General features: G+C 37.9%; 1 protein-coding gene across 2 annotated transcripts; it reads right to left on the bottom strand.

Annotated features, from left to right (window-relative positions):
- Window positions 1-1,580: 1,580 nt before the first annotated feature.
- BLOC1S6 (biogenesis of lysosomal organelles complex 1 subunit 6) lies at window positions 1,581-17,116 on the bottom strand. Of its 2 annotated transcripts, none has more exons than XR_005718689.1 (5): window positions 16,901-17,049; window positions 12,721-12,862; window positions 7,271-7,354; window positions 5,240-5,326; window positions 1,581-4,591 (listed from the first exon to the last, which is right to left on the bottom strand). XR_005718689.1 is itself a non-coding variant. In XM_040226447.1 (5 exons), the coding sequence occupies exons 1-5, from the start codon at window positions 16,980-16,982 to the stop codon at window positions 4,472-4,474; spliced, it is 519 nt and encodes a 172-aa protein (XP_040082381.1). In that variant the 5' UTR covers window positions 16,983-17,116; the 3' UTR covers window positions 1,581-4,471. The 2 variants fall into 2 exon arrangements, 1 of the variants encoding a protein (XP_040082381.1); XM_040226447.1 differs by having other exon boundaries at window positions 7,271-7,358; window positions 16,901-17,116.
- Window positions 17,117-19,005: the final 1,889 nt, after the last annotated feature.

Genomic DNA, 19,005 nt, shown 5'->3' with positions numbered 1-19,005 from the left:
CTGACTCTTTGCAACCCCATGGACTGCAGCCTACCAGGCTCCTCCGTCTACAGGATTTTCAGGCAAGAGTACGGGAGTGGGTTGCCATTTCCTTCTCCAGGGGATCTTCCCAACCCAGGGATCGAACACATTGCAGGCAGATGCTTTACCATCTGAGCCACCAGGAAAGCCCCGGTAACTTGGCTAGATCATGTTATAGAGTTATTTGGACAAACACCAGTCTAGATGTTGCTGTGAAGGTATTTTCTAGATGAGACTAAAATATAAATCAGCAGATTTTAAGATTTTATTTTTATTCCCTTGTACCAAGTTTAATATGCTTTTTGACTCTCCTTTTCAAAGTCCTAATAAAAGTCAAACCTGGAATGGAAGTGAGCAGCACCCATGTACACGTACCCAGATTTGAACCTTGCAGGCCTCCTGAAGCACTTTAGGAATATGCATGATCTACACCAGACTGAACAGCTAGCTACAACCTTTTCTTCAGTTTAAGATGAAGGGACAGGAGGGAGAGATGTTAACCTAAAACAGGTGAATATTATTCTTCTTCTCCACATGCCTATAAGCCTCCCTTATTTCAGGGTACACAAAAGATACATCACTGTTTCCTTCTATTTCAGTCTTAGCCTTTCCTTTTCTCTTACGCAACTACCATACTCAACCCACTCCAAATTTTACTTATCTTCTCTTTGACTGCCCTTCCTTCACACTGTATTTCTTTGGAATTTCTGCTTTAAGTGCTTTTTAAACTAGTCATTAGAACCGTCTCCCTTGACTACTCCCTTAAACTCTCTTAGTGGCTCCAAAAACAAACCTACTGAATAGTTTCACTCAAATGTTAACCTGAAGACTAGATGGCACCTGGCCTCATACATGCAAGCAGAGCTAAACTAAAACAAATCTTAAATGTCTGAGTCACCTGTACAAGCATAATTTCTCAACAAATATATAAAATAGGAACCATCTTCCTTCAAAAGGGAAGCCTAGAAAATACTTTTTAAAATATGTGCACAGTGAGGTCTGAATGTTAATGATTAAAAATCACTGTTTTAGAGGAAACCATATATATATATATATATAATTTATTTGTAAAAGAATCTAATGAAATCTGTAGACTCAATCCTGAGAAACTCATATATACAAATCTCTGTGAGAAATTTATCAGAGTTCATGTCTCTTCCAAAAGCCATCCACAGAAGTCCCTCCTCCAGATGCCCAAGGACTACCACCTTAAAAAAATAAAAAACTTGACCTAAAATATTCTATTATAGTTGGAGTTTCCATAGGCTATGTATGGTCTTCATGAAGCACTTTTTACCAAACCACTGAAAGTATAACTTAATCTCAAATAGTGAAGAATTTTATAAAGTTGGGTTGTTTCAGCTAGAATCTTTTCATAACACTTGCCATCACCTTGTTGAAAAGGATCTCATGAGCAGACCAGTCATTCTGTGACACACCTACAGAGAACACTGAGAGGAAGATGACAGGAGAGGACAGCAAAGGAACAGAATGTCTGAATAAAGTACATAAAGCGTACAGTGCTGTGTGCACACCAGTGCTTGACAGATGATACTGGATAATTCACAGACCTTTTTTCCTTTATTAAATGTGTAAAAACAAGTTCTCATTTTTACAAGCTCAAAATCAGACAAGTTTATGAGGGTATATAATTGGCACGTATAAACTGTACCCACCAAAAAGCTCACTGCAGACACAATCCATACTACATTCAACGTCTGCATATTTACATGATATTTCCTGCAAAGTAAATACAAGATTAACTCCCATCACTTTAGTATGTATGTGATATATGTACTGAGATATATACAAACATAATCAAAACAAAGGCAGTTTTTTTCAAACAAAATACCAAAGGCAATTTTTTTCAACTCAAGTACCAATTCATTATTTTGTACAAAAAACAGCAAGACTAATTTAAGGGTTCTGCTCAGTTTTAGTCAGCAAGATATGTGTGTATGCTACTGAAATACAGCTAAAGTTTAAGATTTTAATTACCAAGGTAACAGTACTTCTGTTTTACAACTGACCTAAAAATAGTGGCGTGTGCTCAGTCGCTCAGTAGTGTCAGACTCTTTAAAACCCCATGGACTGGGGCTCACCGGGCTCCTCTGTCCATGGCATTTTCCAGGCAAGAATACCAGAGTGGGTTGCCATTTCCTTCTCCAGGGAAACTTCCCAAACCAGGGATCAAACCCAAGTCTCTTACAAAAGTCTTCTGCATTGGCAAGCAGGTTCTTTACTGCTGCTTCACCTGGGAAACCCCCAAAATAGGGGATGCCAATACATATTCTCAGCATTTTAAGAAATCTTCAAAATGTAAACACATTTCTAAAAATACATGTATCTTGCCATTCATTCAATAAACATGATCTGTTTTAATATAGATCACAAAAATTCAATTTACCAGAATTCTATACCTATTTCCTGACTATTTATTTCAGTCTTAAATCTGACTTCATATCAAAAGCAGTAGTTTAAGAATTTATTCATAAGAGTAATCCCAAGAGTTACTGGGTAGCTTTCACATTATTTTATTCCTTATAAATCTAAATCACTACAAAGTCTCAACCAGTGGTTCCTTGAATCAGGCTTATATCTAGGAGGGTCCTTAAAATGTGCATGGGCCCTATCTAAGAGCTAATGAGTAAAAATCTTTCAGAAACTTTTTTTTTTTTTTTTAGCTTCCAGGTGATAATATGCAGCCTAGAATGGAAGACTCTGACCTGGATCACCTGACTAGTGGTTCTCAACTTATAAAGTACATCTGAGTCACTTGACAAAACTTTTTTAAAAAACAGGAAAAGAAAAAAAAAAAGAAAGAAAAACAGACAGATTTGCTTCAGCAGTTTGAGAATGGTGTCCAAGAACCAGTATTTCAAATAATCTTTGCAGGTGGGCCACAAACCACTCTTAAGAAACAATGCACAGACTTTGTCAGGTTGCGAATAAGCACGTTCAGCAGTTTAGGTGACGTCATCCTGCCAGTACTCATGATCCTGCCACCCCTGTAGTTTTAACTAGTGTTTTGAGGGTAACACGTAGCCTTTAAAAATAAAATATATTTCTACTCTTACACATAAGGTCAAAGTCAAGTGAACTGTGAGATCATAATTCACTCACTAAAGAAGGAAAAATCTTTAAACAGACTGGTTCTTAGCACTTAACGTAAATCTAAATGCTTTTTCCATCCTGGGATGTGATCAGAGGTAGTGCTTCCAGCCCACCAAATGTAATGTAGTTTATGAGAGACACACATTCTAATCATAATCTGTAACCTAACCTACTCTGTACAGTCTCTGTGTAACAGAGATTGGACATCAGTTGGATATTAAATAATACTAAAAAAGTGGACAATACATGCTCAATTTAAAATAATGAAACTTCATAATATTTCCCTCACATAATAAATTTCTACATTTAATACTGGGGGGGAGGAATCTAGAAAACACTAAGGATATCATGCTGCCTCCTTTGTGAAGAAGTTATTTACTAGTTTTCCACCACTTTTGTCATTATCTGTAAAATGGATAGTTGCCATGTATAATTCTACTTTAAGAATTTTTTTTAAAACCACAAAAAAGTACACATGTAAGGCCACACAGCAAATCAGAGGATAGCTGGAAATAGCAGTAACACTTTCCACTTGGAAAGTCAAGTTCATTATCTTATCAGCTTCACAACTATATATCTCACAGAGTGTGATGACTAAAAATTATGAATATTTAAGTGCATCTGTGTGAAAGCTACACCACCCTCACCCAATTTTAGGAATAGATATAATCTACTTTGAACCCAAGAACTGCATAAGAACTAAACAGCAACAACAAAGCTAGGAAGCAGATAAAAGTATATGGTCAGTGGAACCTATATGGCATCTTATTCACCTATCCTATGTCTAAGATGCTAATATTTCCTGTGTACATACTTTTCTATCATATTCCTCACAAAGGCTTATACCACCTCTTTTCCAGTGGCGTATGTGATTAAACAGTTGGCATTTCGTAACCAAACAATGAAAAGGCAACTGCCAAAACCCAGTATTGTATTGTCAGAAAGGCAAATCATTTCATAAAATAAGAAACTGAAACTTTCAAATCCACAGTTTTTAAGAAGCTAAACAATGCATAATAAATTTTAACCACTTAAAAGAGTCTAGACTATTAAAACAATCAAACCATTTTTCGGTTTATAAATGACCTAAGGCCAAAATAATGAATTTAAAAATTAAGCAAAACAAAGTTGAAAAATTATACAAATATCCAAACAAGGCGGCGTTATGTCTTCTAAGCTTCTTGAACGGCTGAAATGAAGAGAGACAGCACTCCTGGAAAAGCATTTCAAAACAGAACACAGTGGTATAAGGCACTACCTTAACATTAAGTCTACACCGGATCATCTTAAATCCAGAACAGGAACAGGAAAAGGAAGGACACCAACATCTGGCTTCTCACGTCCTTTTAGCTGGTTTGGCAGTTAACTGCTTTTCTCTTTCAAAGTCCTTCTCTCGTTGCTGCTCCCTTTCTAACTCTTCTTTTTGCCTCTTCTGCTGCAGTTTAAGTGCTCTTTTCTAAGTCAAAAAAAAAAAAAAAATTAAAAGCCAAGAGAACAAAAGGCTTATAGGTTATGGCCTAGTTTAAAAGCAGTAGTGCTAGTGGTTATGGAGAGATGCAACTGGGAGGTACGAATGACTAGGTGTAAGACAGGCTCAAAGATGTGCTGTACAACAGGGGGAATATAGCCAATATTCAGTAATAACTGTAAATGGAAAATAACCTTTAAAAATTAAAAAAAAATTTAAGTAATGGTGCTTTTATATAGTAATAAATTTCATATTTAACTTTAAAATCTGTCCTGGGCAATTTTTTTATTGAAGCATAGTTGCCGTACAATATAAGTTATAGGTATACAATATAGTGATTCACAATTTTTAATGTTCTGGGTAATTTAAAGTCTCCTTGATACAAAAAGTTTGTTACTCAAAACTCCTATTGAATGACAATTACAGTGACATATTCAGAGAATGTGAGCCCACCAGCCCAGTTATTAGTAGAAAAACCAAGTGGGGTTCATAAGAATGTGTTTTAAAAGAAACTAATGTACCATGAATTAAGTATGTGATTGTATATGAATATATAAAAAGTCAGAAAATGAATTCTGAAGAAAAAGAGACAATCCTCTACTTCTGTAAAGACTGTAAAAAGAATTTCCAACTCACTTTTAACTTTGATGTCTTTTCATGAAGCATCAACATCTCTTTTCTTATGTTCACCAACTTGGCATGATAGTGTTTAGCTTCAGTGAACTTAAGATGGAAAAGTAAAATGAAAAGTCAACTTGAAACAGACTGAAATATCACAATGGATGAATAAACCAATATCTAAGTTATAGCTCATTCTTCCTAAATTAGTCAAAACTTTTGAAGCTTTAATTATCTCCACATTTTAATTCCAAAAGTTCAAATTTAATTTAAACCACTAGTAGGGCTTTTGAGAATACTGGATTCAGTTCAGATTGATTAAAAAGTTACTCAACATAGACATTTATATTCTGTACAAATAACATTTTGCCTTAAAAACATGCAGTATAATCCTGAAATTTTAGTAAGACTATCCAACAACGGTACCAGTTTCATTCAAGAAAAGTAAAACACTCTGTACAAGGGAAAGACCGAGCAGGGTACACAGGACAGTTGTGTCTGCCCATCTGGAAACACCAAGCTGTGGCCAGAGAGCCCTGAGAAGGCTGTGGACAAGTTTGGTCATGTTCTTTGGCCTTCTGAAGTCAGACCGAGAACAATCTCTGTAAGGACACTTTTCTTCCCAATGAATGATGTACAGACTTTCCATTTCAGCCAGAGATAGGAGAGAAGGAAAAGAGCACTTCTTTCTCAGGAAGCAAGGTAACAGAGAGAGAAGATCAGGTAACAAAAATGAAAGATGTGTCAGTAGTGAGCTTAGCAGCCTTAATGTAGCTACAAGTAAAGTCAGAGTCTGATGAGCTCGAGAGCTTACAGACCCTCTTTCTCTCTCTGGCCTTCTATTATCAATTCCTACATGACAATCAAAACCACTCTTGGGCTGAGAGAAGGAAAAAGAGGAAGACTTAGTTTCTGCCCCTTCAGATGGAAGCAACAGTATTACATCTGCTTGGGTCTTTCATTTATCCTTAATTCATTCAACAAATTTGTGCTCTGCTGCTATATGAACTCAGTGGGAAAGACAAAAGTTGGTGGGTTTTGCCCACTTCCTTCACAAATCAGGGACCACTGACTAGAAGACTTTGTATTTACGACCACACGTCACTGCCTAACACTAGAGAAGGTGGACTTGATTTTTGATTGTTATAAAAGGAAAACATTAATCAGCCACATTTTTCCAATGCAAAGTCCATTTTTGGACATATATATATGAAAGCCCACAAAATCATGCAAACTACACTATTTCTAATGTTCAGGGTAAAGAGAAAGATAGCCACAAGTTCCTTATATCTGTCAATTCCCCATTTCTTAAAATAAAGTAGTATATCAGTTCCTCTCATCAAAAAGCTAAAAAGCTTCTGGCAAAATGCAACTGTTGTCACTTATATTGAAAGATATAAAGGGTCCCTCAAGGACCGTCAAACAGTCTCTTTCAGCATTAATTTGTTATGGCATGCCATACAATTAAATAAATGCTAATTTTAAAAACCATGTACTGGATAAAGAGAGATGGTCTTCCTTAAGGGGAAAAACAGCACCCCCCAAATTCCTTACATTTAGTTTTCTTTATTAGTCTTTACTTATGAGCAGATCTATTCCAGACTTTCATATACAAGTTCAATTTCCTATCACAAGTTTAACATTTGAAAGTTAACAATTCAAGACAATAGAAGATCTAATAAAGTAAATCAAGGTTTCCTGTTAAACAACACATTCTAAATTTTAAAAATTAGAGAAAAAAAATCTCAAACATACATAAGTACAAAATTGGGAGGATAAAACTATTTCTAAAACAACCTGTCTCTAAGCTGTTGTCAACTAAATCATACTTGAGAGTAAGTGCTGACTCTCTGCGATCCCATGGACTGTAACCTATCAAGGTCCTCTATCCACAAGATCATTCAGGCAAGAATTCTGGAGTGGGCTGCCAATTCCTCCTCCAGTGGATCCTCCCGACACAGGGACTGAACCCACATCTCCTGTGGCTCCTGCATCGGCAGGTGATTTTTTACCACTGAGCTACCTGGGAAACCCCCAAATCATACTTACCAAAGCATTAATGTCCAACATAGAATGACATTCTTTAAATTTTGAAATTTCTTGTTCCAGTGTGTCTAATAATACAACTTGGTTCTGTCTAAAACAAAAGCATACAGCCAAAATAAACTCTATATACTTTAAGTGATGCTTCAGTAAAAGGAATCACATTCATCTTGGTTAATGTTAAAAGTATATTAAGTTGGAAATTTATTGACTTTCCAACGCTTATTTAGTTTAACATAATCTTTTTCAAAATAATATTCCAAAGCCACATTCTGATAACCAAATATGTCTTTTATTCTGGCCTCAATTTCAGATTCCAGTAACATCAAACCATTTTTAATTATTTTATTACTTATTTCTAGCAACTTTCTGTATTATCCCTGAAAAAGTTTTTTACACTATCTTGCCCAAGAAATCTGATGTTTTATATATATTAAAATTGTAACATTACCATAAAGGAAAAGAAGTCATGAATTTTTAGATTAGAGCTGGGAAAAATGTAGTATCAAGGGATAATAACCAGTTGTGTGATCTTGGAAATTTAGTTTTTCTGGACCTAAATTCATTTACAAAGTAAGAAGGTCACATCAGGTGATTTCTAAGATTTCTCATTAAAATCTGATTCAAAACTTTCTGTTGAGGAAGAGAAACCAACTTCTCTGATATTCTTCTCCAGATCAACCAATGCTAGGATCACAGGAATAAGTGACAGTGGGGGAGGTGTTGGGGGGCGTCATTTAATTAAATACTGTGAAGATTAATATAGACAAAGGTATGACATGATGTGCTTCCAAAACTATGTTAACAAAAAACAATGATGACAAAAAGAAATAGCAATGAAGAGACTGAAGGGCAGCGATAATATCTCCTCATTCAGCACACAAACCCCACAGGTCATGTGTCCCTTCAGCTCTGACTGGAGACAACAGAGGGTGAAACACTGAATAGATGAGAGGAGAATTCAGCAAGTCAACAATCCAAGACAAGCAGGACAGCAAAACCATGGTTACAACTGGAAAACGTAAAAACAGAAAGAAACCAAAAGTGGGTTCTTCCAAAAAGACTGATAAAATCGATAACCTTCCAGCTAGACTAGAAAAGAAAAAGAGAAAGAAGACTCAAATCACTAACATAATTTATGGAAAGGAGTCATTACTACTTATCCCATGGACGTTAAAAAGGATAATAAAGGAATACTACAGATAGTTCTATGCCCACAAATTTGATAACTTAGAATGGAAATGACTAATTCCTTGAAAGACACAAACTACCAAAACTCACACAAGGAGAAACAGATAATCTAAGTAGGCCTATACTTATAATTAGCAACTTTCCAAAAATGAAAGTACCAGGAAAGATGACTTCACTGACAGTTTCTACCAAACATTTAAGGAGGAAATTATACCAATTTTCCACACTCTCCTTTAGAAATGGAAGCAAAGGGGGCACTTTCCAATTCATTCTATGAGGCCAGCATTATCCTAAAGTCAAAACCAGATAAAGACATTACAAGAAAGGAAAACTATAGACCATTATCTTTCACAAAACATATAGATGCAAAAATCCTCAACAAAATACCAACAAATCAAATCCCACAATGTATAAAAAAGAATTATACACCACAGTCAAGTGGGATTTATTCCAAATACACAAAGCTGGTTTAGCATTTGAAAATCAATCAATGAAACCCACATCAACTGGTTAAAGAAGAAAAACCATATGGTCTTATCAGATGCAGAAAAAGCATTTGACAAAGTCCAACACACATTCATGATTAAAAACATTCTCATCAAATTAGGAAGAGAGAAACTTCCTCAACTTGATAAAGAATATCTTTAAAAAAAAAAAAAGCCACAGCATCTAGTAAGAAACTAGATGCTTTCCACCTAAAGATCAGGAGCAAGAAAAGAAAGTCCACTCTCAGTAATCCTAGGCAACATTGTATCAGAAGTCCTAATGCAGAAAGAGGAGAAAAGGAAATAAAAAGATACAATTAGAAAGGAAGAAATAAAACTGTCTTTATTCACAGAAAACATGATTGCCTATGTGGAAAATCCCAAAGAATCAACAACAGAAGAAAATCAGGAATGAAAATATGAATACAGCAGGGTTTCAGAATACAAAGTTAACATATAAAAGTCAGCTGCTTTCATACATACCAGCAATGCATAATTAGAATAAAAAATCAATACCACTGACAATAATCCCTGTCAAATAAAATATACTTTGGTATAAATCTAACAAAATACATATAGGCTCTATATGTAAAAACTATTAAATTCTAATGAAAGAAATAAATGAGATCTAAATATGGAAGAGATATTCTAAGTACATGGAATAAAAAACTCAACATGCTAAGATATCAATTCTTCCCAACTTGATCCATAGGGTCAATGCAATCTCAATCTAAATCCCAGCAAGTTATTTTGTAGATGTCAACAAACTGATTCTAAAATTCACATGGAAAGCCAAAGACCCAGACTAGCCAAGACATACAGAAGAAAAATAAAACTGGAAGACTTATATTACTTACATTACCAAATTTCAAATTTCATTACAGAAACTACAAAAATCAAGACAGCATGGTATTACTGAAAGAACAGAAACACTGATCAACAAGATAGTCTAGAAAGCTCTTAACTTGACCCATAAATTTCTTTTTTCTTTCTCTGAAGTTTGCTTCAGCTCAGTTCAGTTCAGTAGCTCAGTCGTGTACAACTCTTTGCGACTCCAAGGACTGCAGCACGACAGGCTTCCCTGTCCATCAGCAACTCCTGGAGGTTACTCAAACTCACGTCTATCAAGTCGGTGATGCCATCCAAGCATCCAATCCTCTGTCGTCCGTCCTCTTCTCCTCCCACCTTCAATCTTTCCCAGCATCAGGGTCTTTTCCAATGAGTTAGTTCTTCGCATCAGGTGGACAAAGTATTGGAGTTTCAGCTTCAACATCAGTTTCCAATGAATATTCCAATGAATATTTAGGACTGATTTCCTTTAGGATTGACTGGTTGGATCTCCTTGCAGTCCAAGGGACTCTCAAGAGTCTTCTCCAACACCACAGTTCAAAAGCATCAATTCTTTAGTGCTCAGCTTTCTTTATAATCCAACTCTCACATCTATACATGACTACTGGAAAAACCATAGCTTTGACTAGACAAACCTTTGTCAGCAAAGTAATATCTCTGCTTTTTAATATGCTGTCTAGGTTGGTCATAGTTTTTCTTTCAAGGAGCAAGCGTCTTTTAATTTTATGGCTGCAGTTATCATCTGCAGTGATTTTGGAACCCAAAAAAATAAAGTCTGACACTGTTTCCATTGTTTCCCCATCTATTTACCATGAAGTGATGGGACCAGACGCCATGATCTTAGTTTTCTGAATGCTGAGTTTTAAGCCAACTTTTTCACTCTCCTCTTTCACTTTCATCAAGAGGCTCTTTAGTTCTTCTTCTCTTTATGCCATAAGGGTGGTGTCATCTGCATACCTGAGGTTATTGATATTTTTCCCAACAATCTTGATTCCAGCTTGATTCATCCAGCCCAGCATTTCTCATGATGTACTCTGCATATAAGTTAAATAAGCAAGGTGACAATATACAGCCTTGACGTACTCCTTTCCTGATTGGGAACCAGTCTGTTGTTCCACTTCCAGTTCTAACTATTGCTTTTTGACCGGCATACAGATTTCTCAGGAGGCAGGTCAGGTGGTCTGGGATTCCCATCTCTTTATGGTTTTTCCACAGTTTGTTGTGATCCACCCAGTCCAAGGCTTTGGCGTAGTCAATAAAGCAGAAGTAGATGTTTTTCTGGAAACCTCTTGCTTTTTCAATGATCCAACAGATGTTGGCAATTTGATCTCTGGTTTCTCTGCCTTTTCTAAATCCAGCTTGAACATCTGGAAGTTCACGGTTCAAGTACCGTTGAAACCTGGCTTGGAGAATTTTGAGCATTACTTTGCTAGCATGGGAGATGAGTGCAATTGTGCAGTAGTTTGAGCATTCTTTGACATTGCCTTTCTTTGGGACTGGAATGAAAACTGACCTTTTCCAGTCCTGTGGCCACTGCTGAGTTTTCCAAATTTGCTGGCATAATGAGTGCTTATCTTTCCTTAACACTTAAGAACTTTACTAACTGCTTATTTATCATATTCAACTGTTATAAATAGTAGCTGAAATTACTATCATCCTCATCATCATTGTCCAGATGCCTAAGAAGATAAATGGGGCTATTCAAACACTAAATTTCAGCCAATGTCCTCACCAATTACACTTTCCATTTACTTGATTCCCAGCTTTTTATACATAAAGTGTTCTCTAATGTGCTTTGCTTGCAGAGTTGCTTACCCTCCTTCAGTCTATCACACATCATCCAAACTCACTCACAAATGACTTTTCTGCCACAAGCACTGACTGGTGTTAAAATACAAGACATAACACATATAAGGAATAAAAAAATATCTCACTTGGAACTAGCAGAAAACTAAGAACGTTACAAACTCCCTTAACTACAGTAGGGTACCACATGTAATAGAACACAGTATCATCTTTGTACTCATTTATCATCTTCAAACCCAAGGATTGTAACATTGGTTACTAATATTTACAAAATAGACAATGTTGTCGATTACTCCTCTCCTTTTGCCCTAATAAAGGCTTGTGAGATTAGTTTTCAAAGAGTAAGCCTTGGTGCAGCAGCTGTTCATAGCGAGTTTAAAGCTGACCACCACAAAAAAGAAATAATAGGCCAGTGTGGGCAATTCAGAGAGGTCCTAACCCAAGAGGAATTAGAAACTCAGGTATTTGTTTCTGGGTGGGAACTGATAAAATCAGAGTGTAATTTCTGCATACTGATCACACTCTGGGTTCACACTCTGAGCACACACTATGGGTTCCATTCTCCCTTATCCTGTTCCTCTCTTAGCTTATTCCCCAATCTTTTAGTCAGCTAGTAGAGCTCCATTCCATTAACTAGGACTGAAATGAGCTCCATTCCATTAACTAGGACTGAAATGGGTCATCTCAAGAAGAGGTAATTAGAAATTCCTGGCAACTCATGTGAACCAACAATAAAATACAAAAGTGACTCTCATGGAGACAATTTTGCAACTCTACTCAGAAATAGACATAAACCCACTTGCAACATTCCCAAGAGACAGTACTTTCTTAAAATAGTGGTGAGAAACCAAAACTAATCAGCTTCTAGATAAGATTTAGGCGTACTTCTTAGAAGACACCAAATATTCTAGGAGCATTCATCTCACTTTTTACATTTAAATCACAGTATAGTATATGTGTAATTTAATTACTCCATGTCCATTTGCTATCACAAAAAATAAAAAAATACTCTATTGTATTATATGCTATAAAATATACCCCTAATACAGTATATACTTTACTTATACAGTAAACTATGACTATGCCAGAGGAGAGAGAGGCAATCAGTGGTTTTCGTCGGCTCACGTGAGTTCCTGGAGAGCTTGTTTCGATCTCTGCAGGTCTGGCAAGTAGTGAGAAAGTAAGCCTTCTGCCAGCTGCTCCACGGCCTTATCTTCTATGGCCAAGTCCTCTATTAACCCTTCATCTGGAGAAGTGTCACTTAAACCTGTCCCCGAGCAAAAGATCATTATTTAGGAAGCTTTCAAACTGACACAGGGATAAGAGAGTAGTAGGGATGGGGGGAAGGAGGCTGGCAGTGAGCTCAGAGCACACACACACAGGATACTATAAGTATCTTTTTTTTTTTAATTTTTACTTTCTGAGAAGCCTCTATAAATTAAGCTATGAGCACTCAAAAAATATTTTTAAGTTACTAGGACAAGGTTAGGTCTAGATTAAAAGAACATTAACACATGCAATTTCCATGTTTATGTATTTTTCAGGGTAGAGGATTTAGAGTTTTCAATGAATTATTAAAGGAGTCTGAGGCCTAAAAGGAAGGAATAATCACTGAATGGAAGCAAGAAATTCTTCTTTTCCAAATTATACATATTTTAAATGCAATGCCTAAAAAATTCGATGGATTGAAATGGATGAACATTTATTTTGCAGACAGTCTGATATATTACTTACATATAAAGGACAGTTGTTTTGTCAGCTGTCAGAGAGCAGGAGAGAGATTTTCTAAGAATTTCTCCTCTCTTGAGATTCAGTACCTTAATTTATCATAGAAAATAGTGTATAGTAATCATTGCTGTGTAAATCAGACATGATGCCAGGAAATATTTTATTCATACTCTTCCTTTGAATAATAACAGTGTAAGCACTGTGCTAGGCATTCAAAAATGTCTAATATGAATACCCATCAATCACTACACGTACCAAGAAAAATACAAAACATTTTCTAACTAGGGTTCAATGAATTGTAAGATTTTAGACTCACTGGTCTAGAATGAAAAAAAAACAAGTGAATGGTCACATTATTAAACTGTAGTCCAAAGCATTTCAAAATTCATATTAAACTCTGAAATACCTATCTTTAATCATAATCTGGTAATAACCTGTAATTTCAAATTAGGTCATTATATAGAATACATTTACCACAATACACCGTTTGTAGCTCTTTTCCAAGTATAGTTTTTACCACAGATTTAAATTTTGGCAAGACTGAAAAAAACAACATGCTGTCATATATTCAAAATTAGCTTTTAGAGATCAAAATAAAATAGTATGGTTTTTATTTGGATCCTGAGAAACACATGAACAAACTGGATTTCCCTAGGTTGCAAGGCAATATTAAAACAAGAGCTAGCTAGAAACTGAAGCATTCTACAAATGAAATAAAAATGTAATGGGAAAAGTAAATTATGTACAGATATTGCCATTGATGTACCATCAGATGGGAACCTAATAAAATATATCTGATGATTCATCCCACTGCTAAAGGCTTCTTCACAAAATAGTGCAAACAGCAGCAACTCTCTTTAAAAAAATACAGAAAACAAAAGTATAACAAATAAGAATATTTCAACCTTAAGGAAAAACAACCAGTACACCTTCCTTATGCTATATAAACATTTTAATTCACAGACACTACCCTCCCGCCCCAACCCCAGATTTCTGGTTAGTATTTGGAAGAGTCTAAGTTACTCATCTTTTACACAGATTTATTCCCTAAGTTCAAGGTACTTTATTGTCGGAGACAAGAAACTTTTGCTGCATGTATACTGTATGCACTAGTTTCTGAGGTTACAACAATAAATGAGGCAAGTCCCCTTCCCTGAAAGGGCTCAATACAGGGGAATCAGAAAATGTGAGAGGTGCCCTTGGATGCAAGAAAGATTACTTTCACCAGGATATTGGGGAACAATTCTAAAGGAGGTGTGGGCATTTGAGTTCAAGCTTGAAGAATGCGATAGAATTTTCATTTTTCTTTCTTTTTAAATGTTACTCATTGTAAAAAAAAACTTAAAATACAATAGAACAGGGCATAACCTGAAAAGTAAAAATATGCTTTCTCGCTATCTTACTCTAGACAGAGTCACTATGGAGTTTTCTTAAATAGCCTTCAAAAACTTGTCTTTGCAAACTCATGCTTAAACCCTGTTTTTAATCACAAATGAAATATTGCTTATACTGTAACTTTTCTCATAAATATGTATCTCAGGTATCATCTGTATCAACATATATGAATTTACTCCATTGTTTTTAACATAATACAATTCTACCATATTTTGTGTAACCAGTTCCCTGCTGTTATGGACTGAATGTTTGTGTCCTCCCCCAAAATGTATACACTGAAGTCCTAATCTCCAATGTAAAGGTATTTGGAGGTGGGAGTCTTAAGGAAATAATTGTTTAGATGGGGTGTAAGTGTAGGGCCCCCATGATGGGATTACTGGCCTTAAAATAAGAAGAAGAGAGACCAGTACTCTCTCCTTCCACTCTGTGAGGGCACAGGAGAAGGCAGCCATCTGCAAGATCTGAAGAGTGTCCTCAGCAGGAACGTATTTTGCTCACACCTACACCTTGGACTTCACAGCCTCCAGAACTTCAAGGAATAAATGTCTGTTGTTTAAGCCACCCAGTCTATGTTATTTTGTTACAGCAGCCCAAGTAGACTAAGACACCTGCAGAAAATAACACATCTATTTCACTTTTTGCTATTTCAAACAATGTTGCAGTGAGCTGTGCTTGTCTTTGCATATTCATGCCATGTTTCTGTAGAATAAATTCTTAGAACTAGGTTAATGGGACAAGGAGTTTATGCATTTGTTAACAGACATTGGAAAACTACCTTCCTAAGAGATGGCACCAATTTACACTTCCACCAACAACTTACAGAGGGCTATCTCCAAATAGGGAGGAATTCTAAGACTGGAGAAAAAGGGACGCAACAAGAGGAAAGGAAGAATAGGATTGCTCTGGAAAGAGAGGTTAGTTTGGGATGTCTGGAGCATGATAGGGATTCAGTAGCGAGCTCTAAGACTATGCAGCCAGCAATGAGTGCCAAGCTAATGTGTTTGGCTCTTAATTTAGTAAGGAGCCATTTATGGTTTCCCACCAAGTAAGTGACATGATGGAACCTATATCTTGGGTCAGTGATGTGACAGTGTGATAGATAGGATGGAAGAATAAGAGACTGGAGATGGACTAGCCTTACAACTGTTATTGTTAAAGGGTGAAAATACAAAAGGGAGAAGGAAATTGTAGGGTAGAATCCCTTGGAATAAATAGGGGTGGGAGGAAAGAGTTAAGAATAATGTCAAAGTTTCAAGAGATCATGACTTAGCACCATTAATAGGATCAGAAATCTATATTTACTTAAGTACATGCTGTAGGGTAAGATTAGTGCAAAATGACCATATTAAAGTACCCAGAAAGCAGATGGAGGAACAAGCAGCAGAGAGACTCAATCTGCATTTACATACAAGGAAGTCATATTTATAGAAGCAACTTATGAAGGTGTGAAGAGGGAGATCACTGAGGAAAAGCATGACCAAGGAAGAGCTGAGAGCTATCAGCTTCGCGATAAGTTCTATGTTTCTGGAACAGGAAGTACAAGTAAAGGCACGTCCAAAGTCCTGCAGCCTTTCTTATCTAGGGTTCCTCATCTGAACCACAGACACAGAAACTGTTTCTCAATTCTCCCAAGGATGGTACATACACATACACAGTACCACTATGGATGCAGAACAAGTCGATTCATTACATTCAGTAGATGCCTTAGGCCATTCAGGTTTAAATCTTTCCTTGAATTCGGGTTGAGAAAGACTACTGAATGGAACACGGATGCAATAAGGTCAACAAGCAAGACAAGCATTTCATGAGTGGTCAGTAATACCGGATACCTCAGCTCTCTGAATAACAAACCAATCATCCTGGCAAATCCATCTTCAACCACTAACTTGTAACAAATAGCCAACAGTGTGCTGCAGTCAATAAGCAGATTGAGAATGGCTTCACTTTCAACCCCCACGAACAGCACCCCAAACGCCGTTTTTTCCCACACACCCCCTTTCCACCCCCAGATCTCGTTTCCCGCCCCCTCCTCTGGGTAGGAAGGCCGGCAGGGCAAGGTTCTCTTATTCCGCGCCGCGGCCAGTCTCGAGTCAGCAGCTGCTGAAAGCAACTTACTCCAGCTGGGCAGCCCGGAGAACCACCCACTTGGGTCAGACCGCCCGCCCGGCCCAATAGCACTTACCTGGCGTCAGGTCCCCGGCCTCCAGGCCTTCGGGTGGCCCTGCCAGGACCCCGTCCGGGGAAGGCGGCCCAGGGACACTCATGTCCCTCCGCTGGGAACAGGGAAGGGGCAGTTGCACAGACTGTCAGACGCAGTGAGGAAGCACCGAATGCGCCCAGAGCCCACCCGGACAGAAGCGACGGTCGCACCAGGAAGTGACGAAAGCGGAAAATGGCAGGCTCGGGGCATGTGACCGCGGGCCTTTCCCCACACCCTTTTATCCTCCCCGACTCCCGGCGCCTTTAGGAGTTCAAGCTGAAGTGCTAGTGGGGTGGGGACTGGGAGTCTGTGAAGTCAGCACCCGTGGGGCTCGAGTCCCCGACTCTGGTGGTCGGCGGGCGGGATGAAAGAGGCAGTGTCTGGAAGGGGCTAGGTTGGGCTCGCGCTGTGTTGAGCCTGGGCCAGCAGTCGGACTTTGATCAGTAGACCAGGCGCAGCTTTTCAGTTTTGTATCCTTATTAAGGAAATACCTTAAGGACTGCAGTTTGAACCCATTAAAAATTCACGTTTAGCTCTCTTCAGCCTTGCTAACTAGGAGTTTGTCAAGATTCATCTCTCCTCTTGTTGCTTGTAGGTGAACGATGTAAGGCCTGGCTTACAGCATCTGTTAATATCTACTGAACAAATTCAGCCAAATTACCATAAACTGCACTTACTGAGATCCTATGGGATGATGTCATGAATTTTTATGAAAAACAATTAGAAATGGGCAGAAGCTGCCTCAGACCAATAAAATGATTACCTCCTTACTTTAGACCTGCTCACTTAAACTGTAATCAGTTCAGCTCAGTTCAGTCACTCAGTCGTGTCCAGCTCTTTGCAACCGCATGAATCGCAGCACGCCAGGCCTCCCTGTCCATCATCATCTCCCGGAGTTCACTCAAACTCACGTCCATCGAGTGGGTGATGCCATCCAGGCATCTCATCCTCTGTTATCCCCTTCTCCTCCTGCCCCCAATCCCTCCCAGCATCAGAGTCTTTTCCAATAAGTCAACTCATCGCATGAGGTGGCCAAAGTACTGGAGTTTCAGCTTTAGCATCAGTCCTTCCAAAGAAATCCCAGGTATGATCTCCTTCAGAATGGACTGGCTGGATCTCCTTGCAGTCCAAGGGACTCTCAAGAGTCTTCTCCAACACCACAGTTCAAAAGCATCAATTCTTTGGCACTCAGCTTTCTTCACAGTCCAACTCTCACATCCATACATGACCACTGGAAAAACCATAGCCTTGACTAGACAGACCTTTGTTGGCAAAGTAATGTCTCTGTTTTTCAATATGCTATCTAGGTTGATCATAACTTTTCTTCCAAGGAGTAAGCGTCTTTTAATTTCATGGCTGCGGTCACCATCTGCAGTGATTTGGGAGCCCAAAAAAATAAAGTCTGACACTGTTTCCCCATCTATTTCCCATGAAGTGATGGGACCAGATGCCATGATCTTCATTTTCTGCATGTTGAGCTTTAAGCCAACTTTTTCACTCTCCTCTTTCACTTTCATCAAGAGGCTTTTTAGTTCCTCTTCACTTTCTGCCATAAGCGTGGTGTCATCTGCATATTTGAGGTTATTGATATTTCTCCCGGCAATCTTGATTCCAGCTTGTGCTTCTTCCAGCCCAGCGTTTCTCATGATGTACTCTGCATAGAAGTTAAATAAGCAAGGTGACAATATACAGCCTTGATGTACTCCTTTTCCTATTTGGAACCAGTCTGTTGTTCCGTGTCCAGTTCTAACTGTTGCTTCCTGACCTGCATACAGATTTCTCAAGAGGCAGGTCAGGTGGTCTGGCATTCCCATCTCTTTCAGAATTTTCCACAGTGTATTGTGATCCACACAGTCAAAGGTTTTGGCATAGTCGATAAAGCAGAAATAGATGTTTTTCTGGAATTCTCCTGCTTTTTCCATGATCCAGCGGATGTTGGCAATTTGATCTCTGGTTCCTCTGCCTTTTCAAAAACCAGCTTGAATATTTGGAAGTTCACGGTTCACATATTGCTGAAGCCTGGCTTGGAGAATTTTGAGCATTACTTTACTAGCATGTGAGATGAGTGCAATTGTGCGGTAGTTTGA

This window comes from Oryx dammah, unplaced genomic scaffold, assembly GCF_014754425.2.
Source record: "Oryx dammah isolate SB20612 unplaced genomic scaffold, SCBI_Odam_1.1 HiC_scaffold_26, whole genome shotgun sequence".
NCBI lineage: Eukaryota > Metazoa > Chordata > Mammalia > Artiodactyla > Bovidae > Oryx > Oryx dammah.
This window is presented reverse-complemented; position numbering and strand designations above follow the sequence as displayed.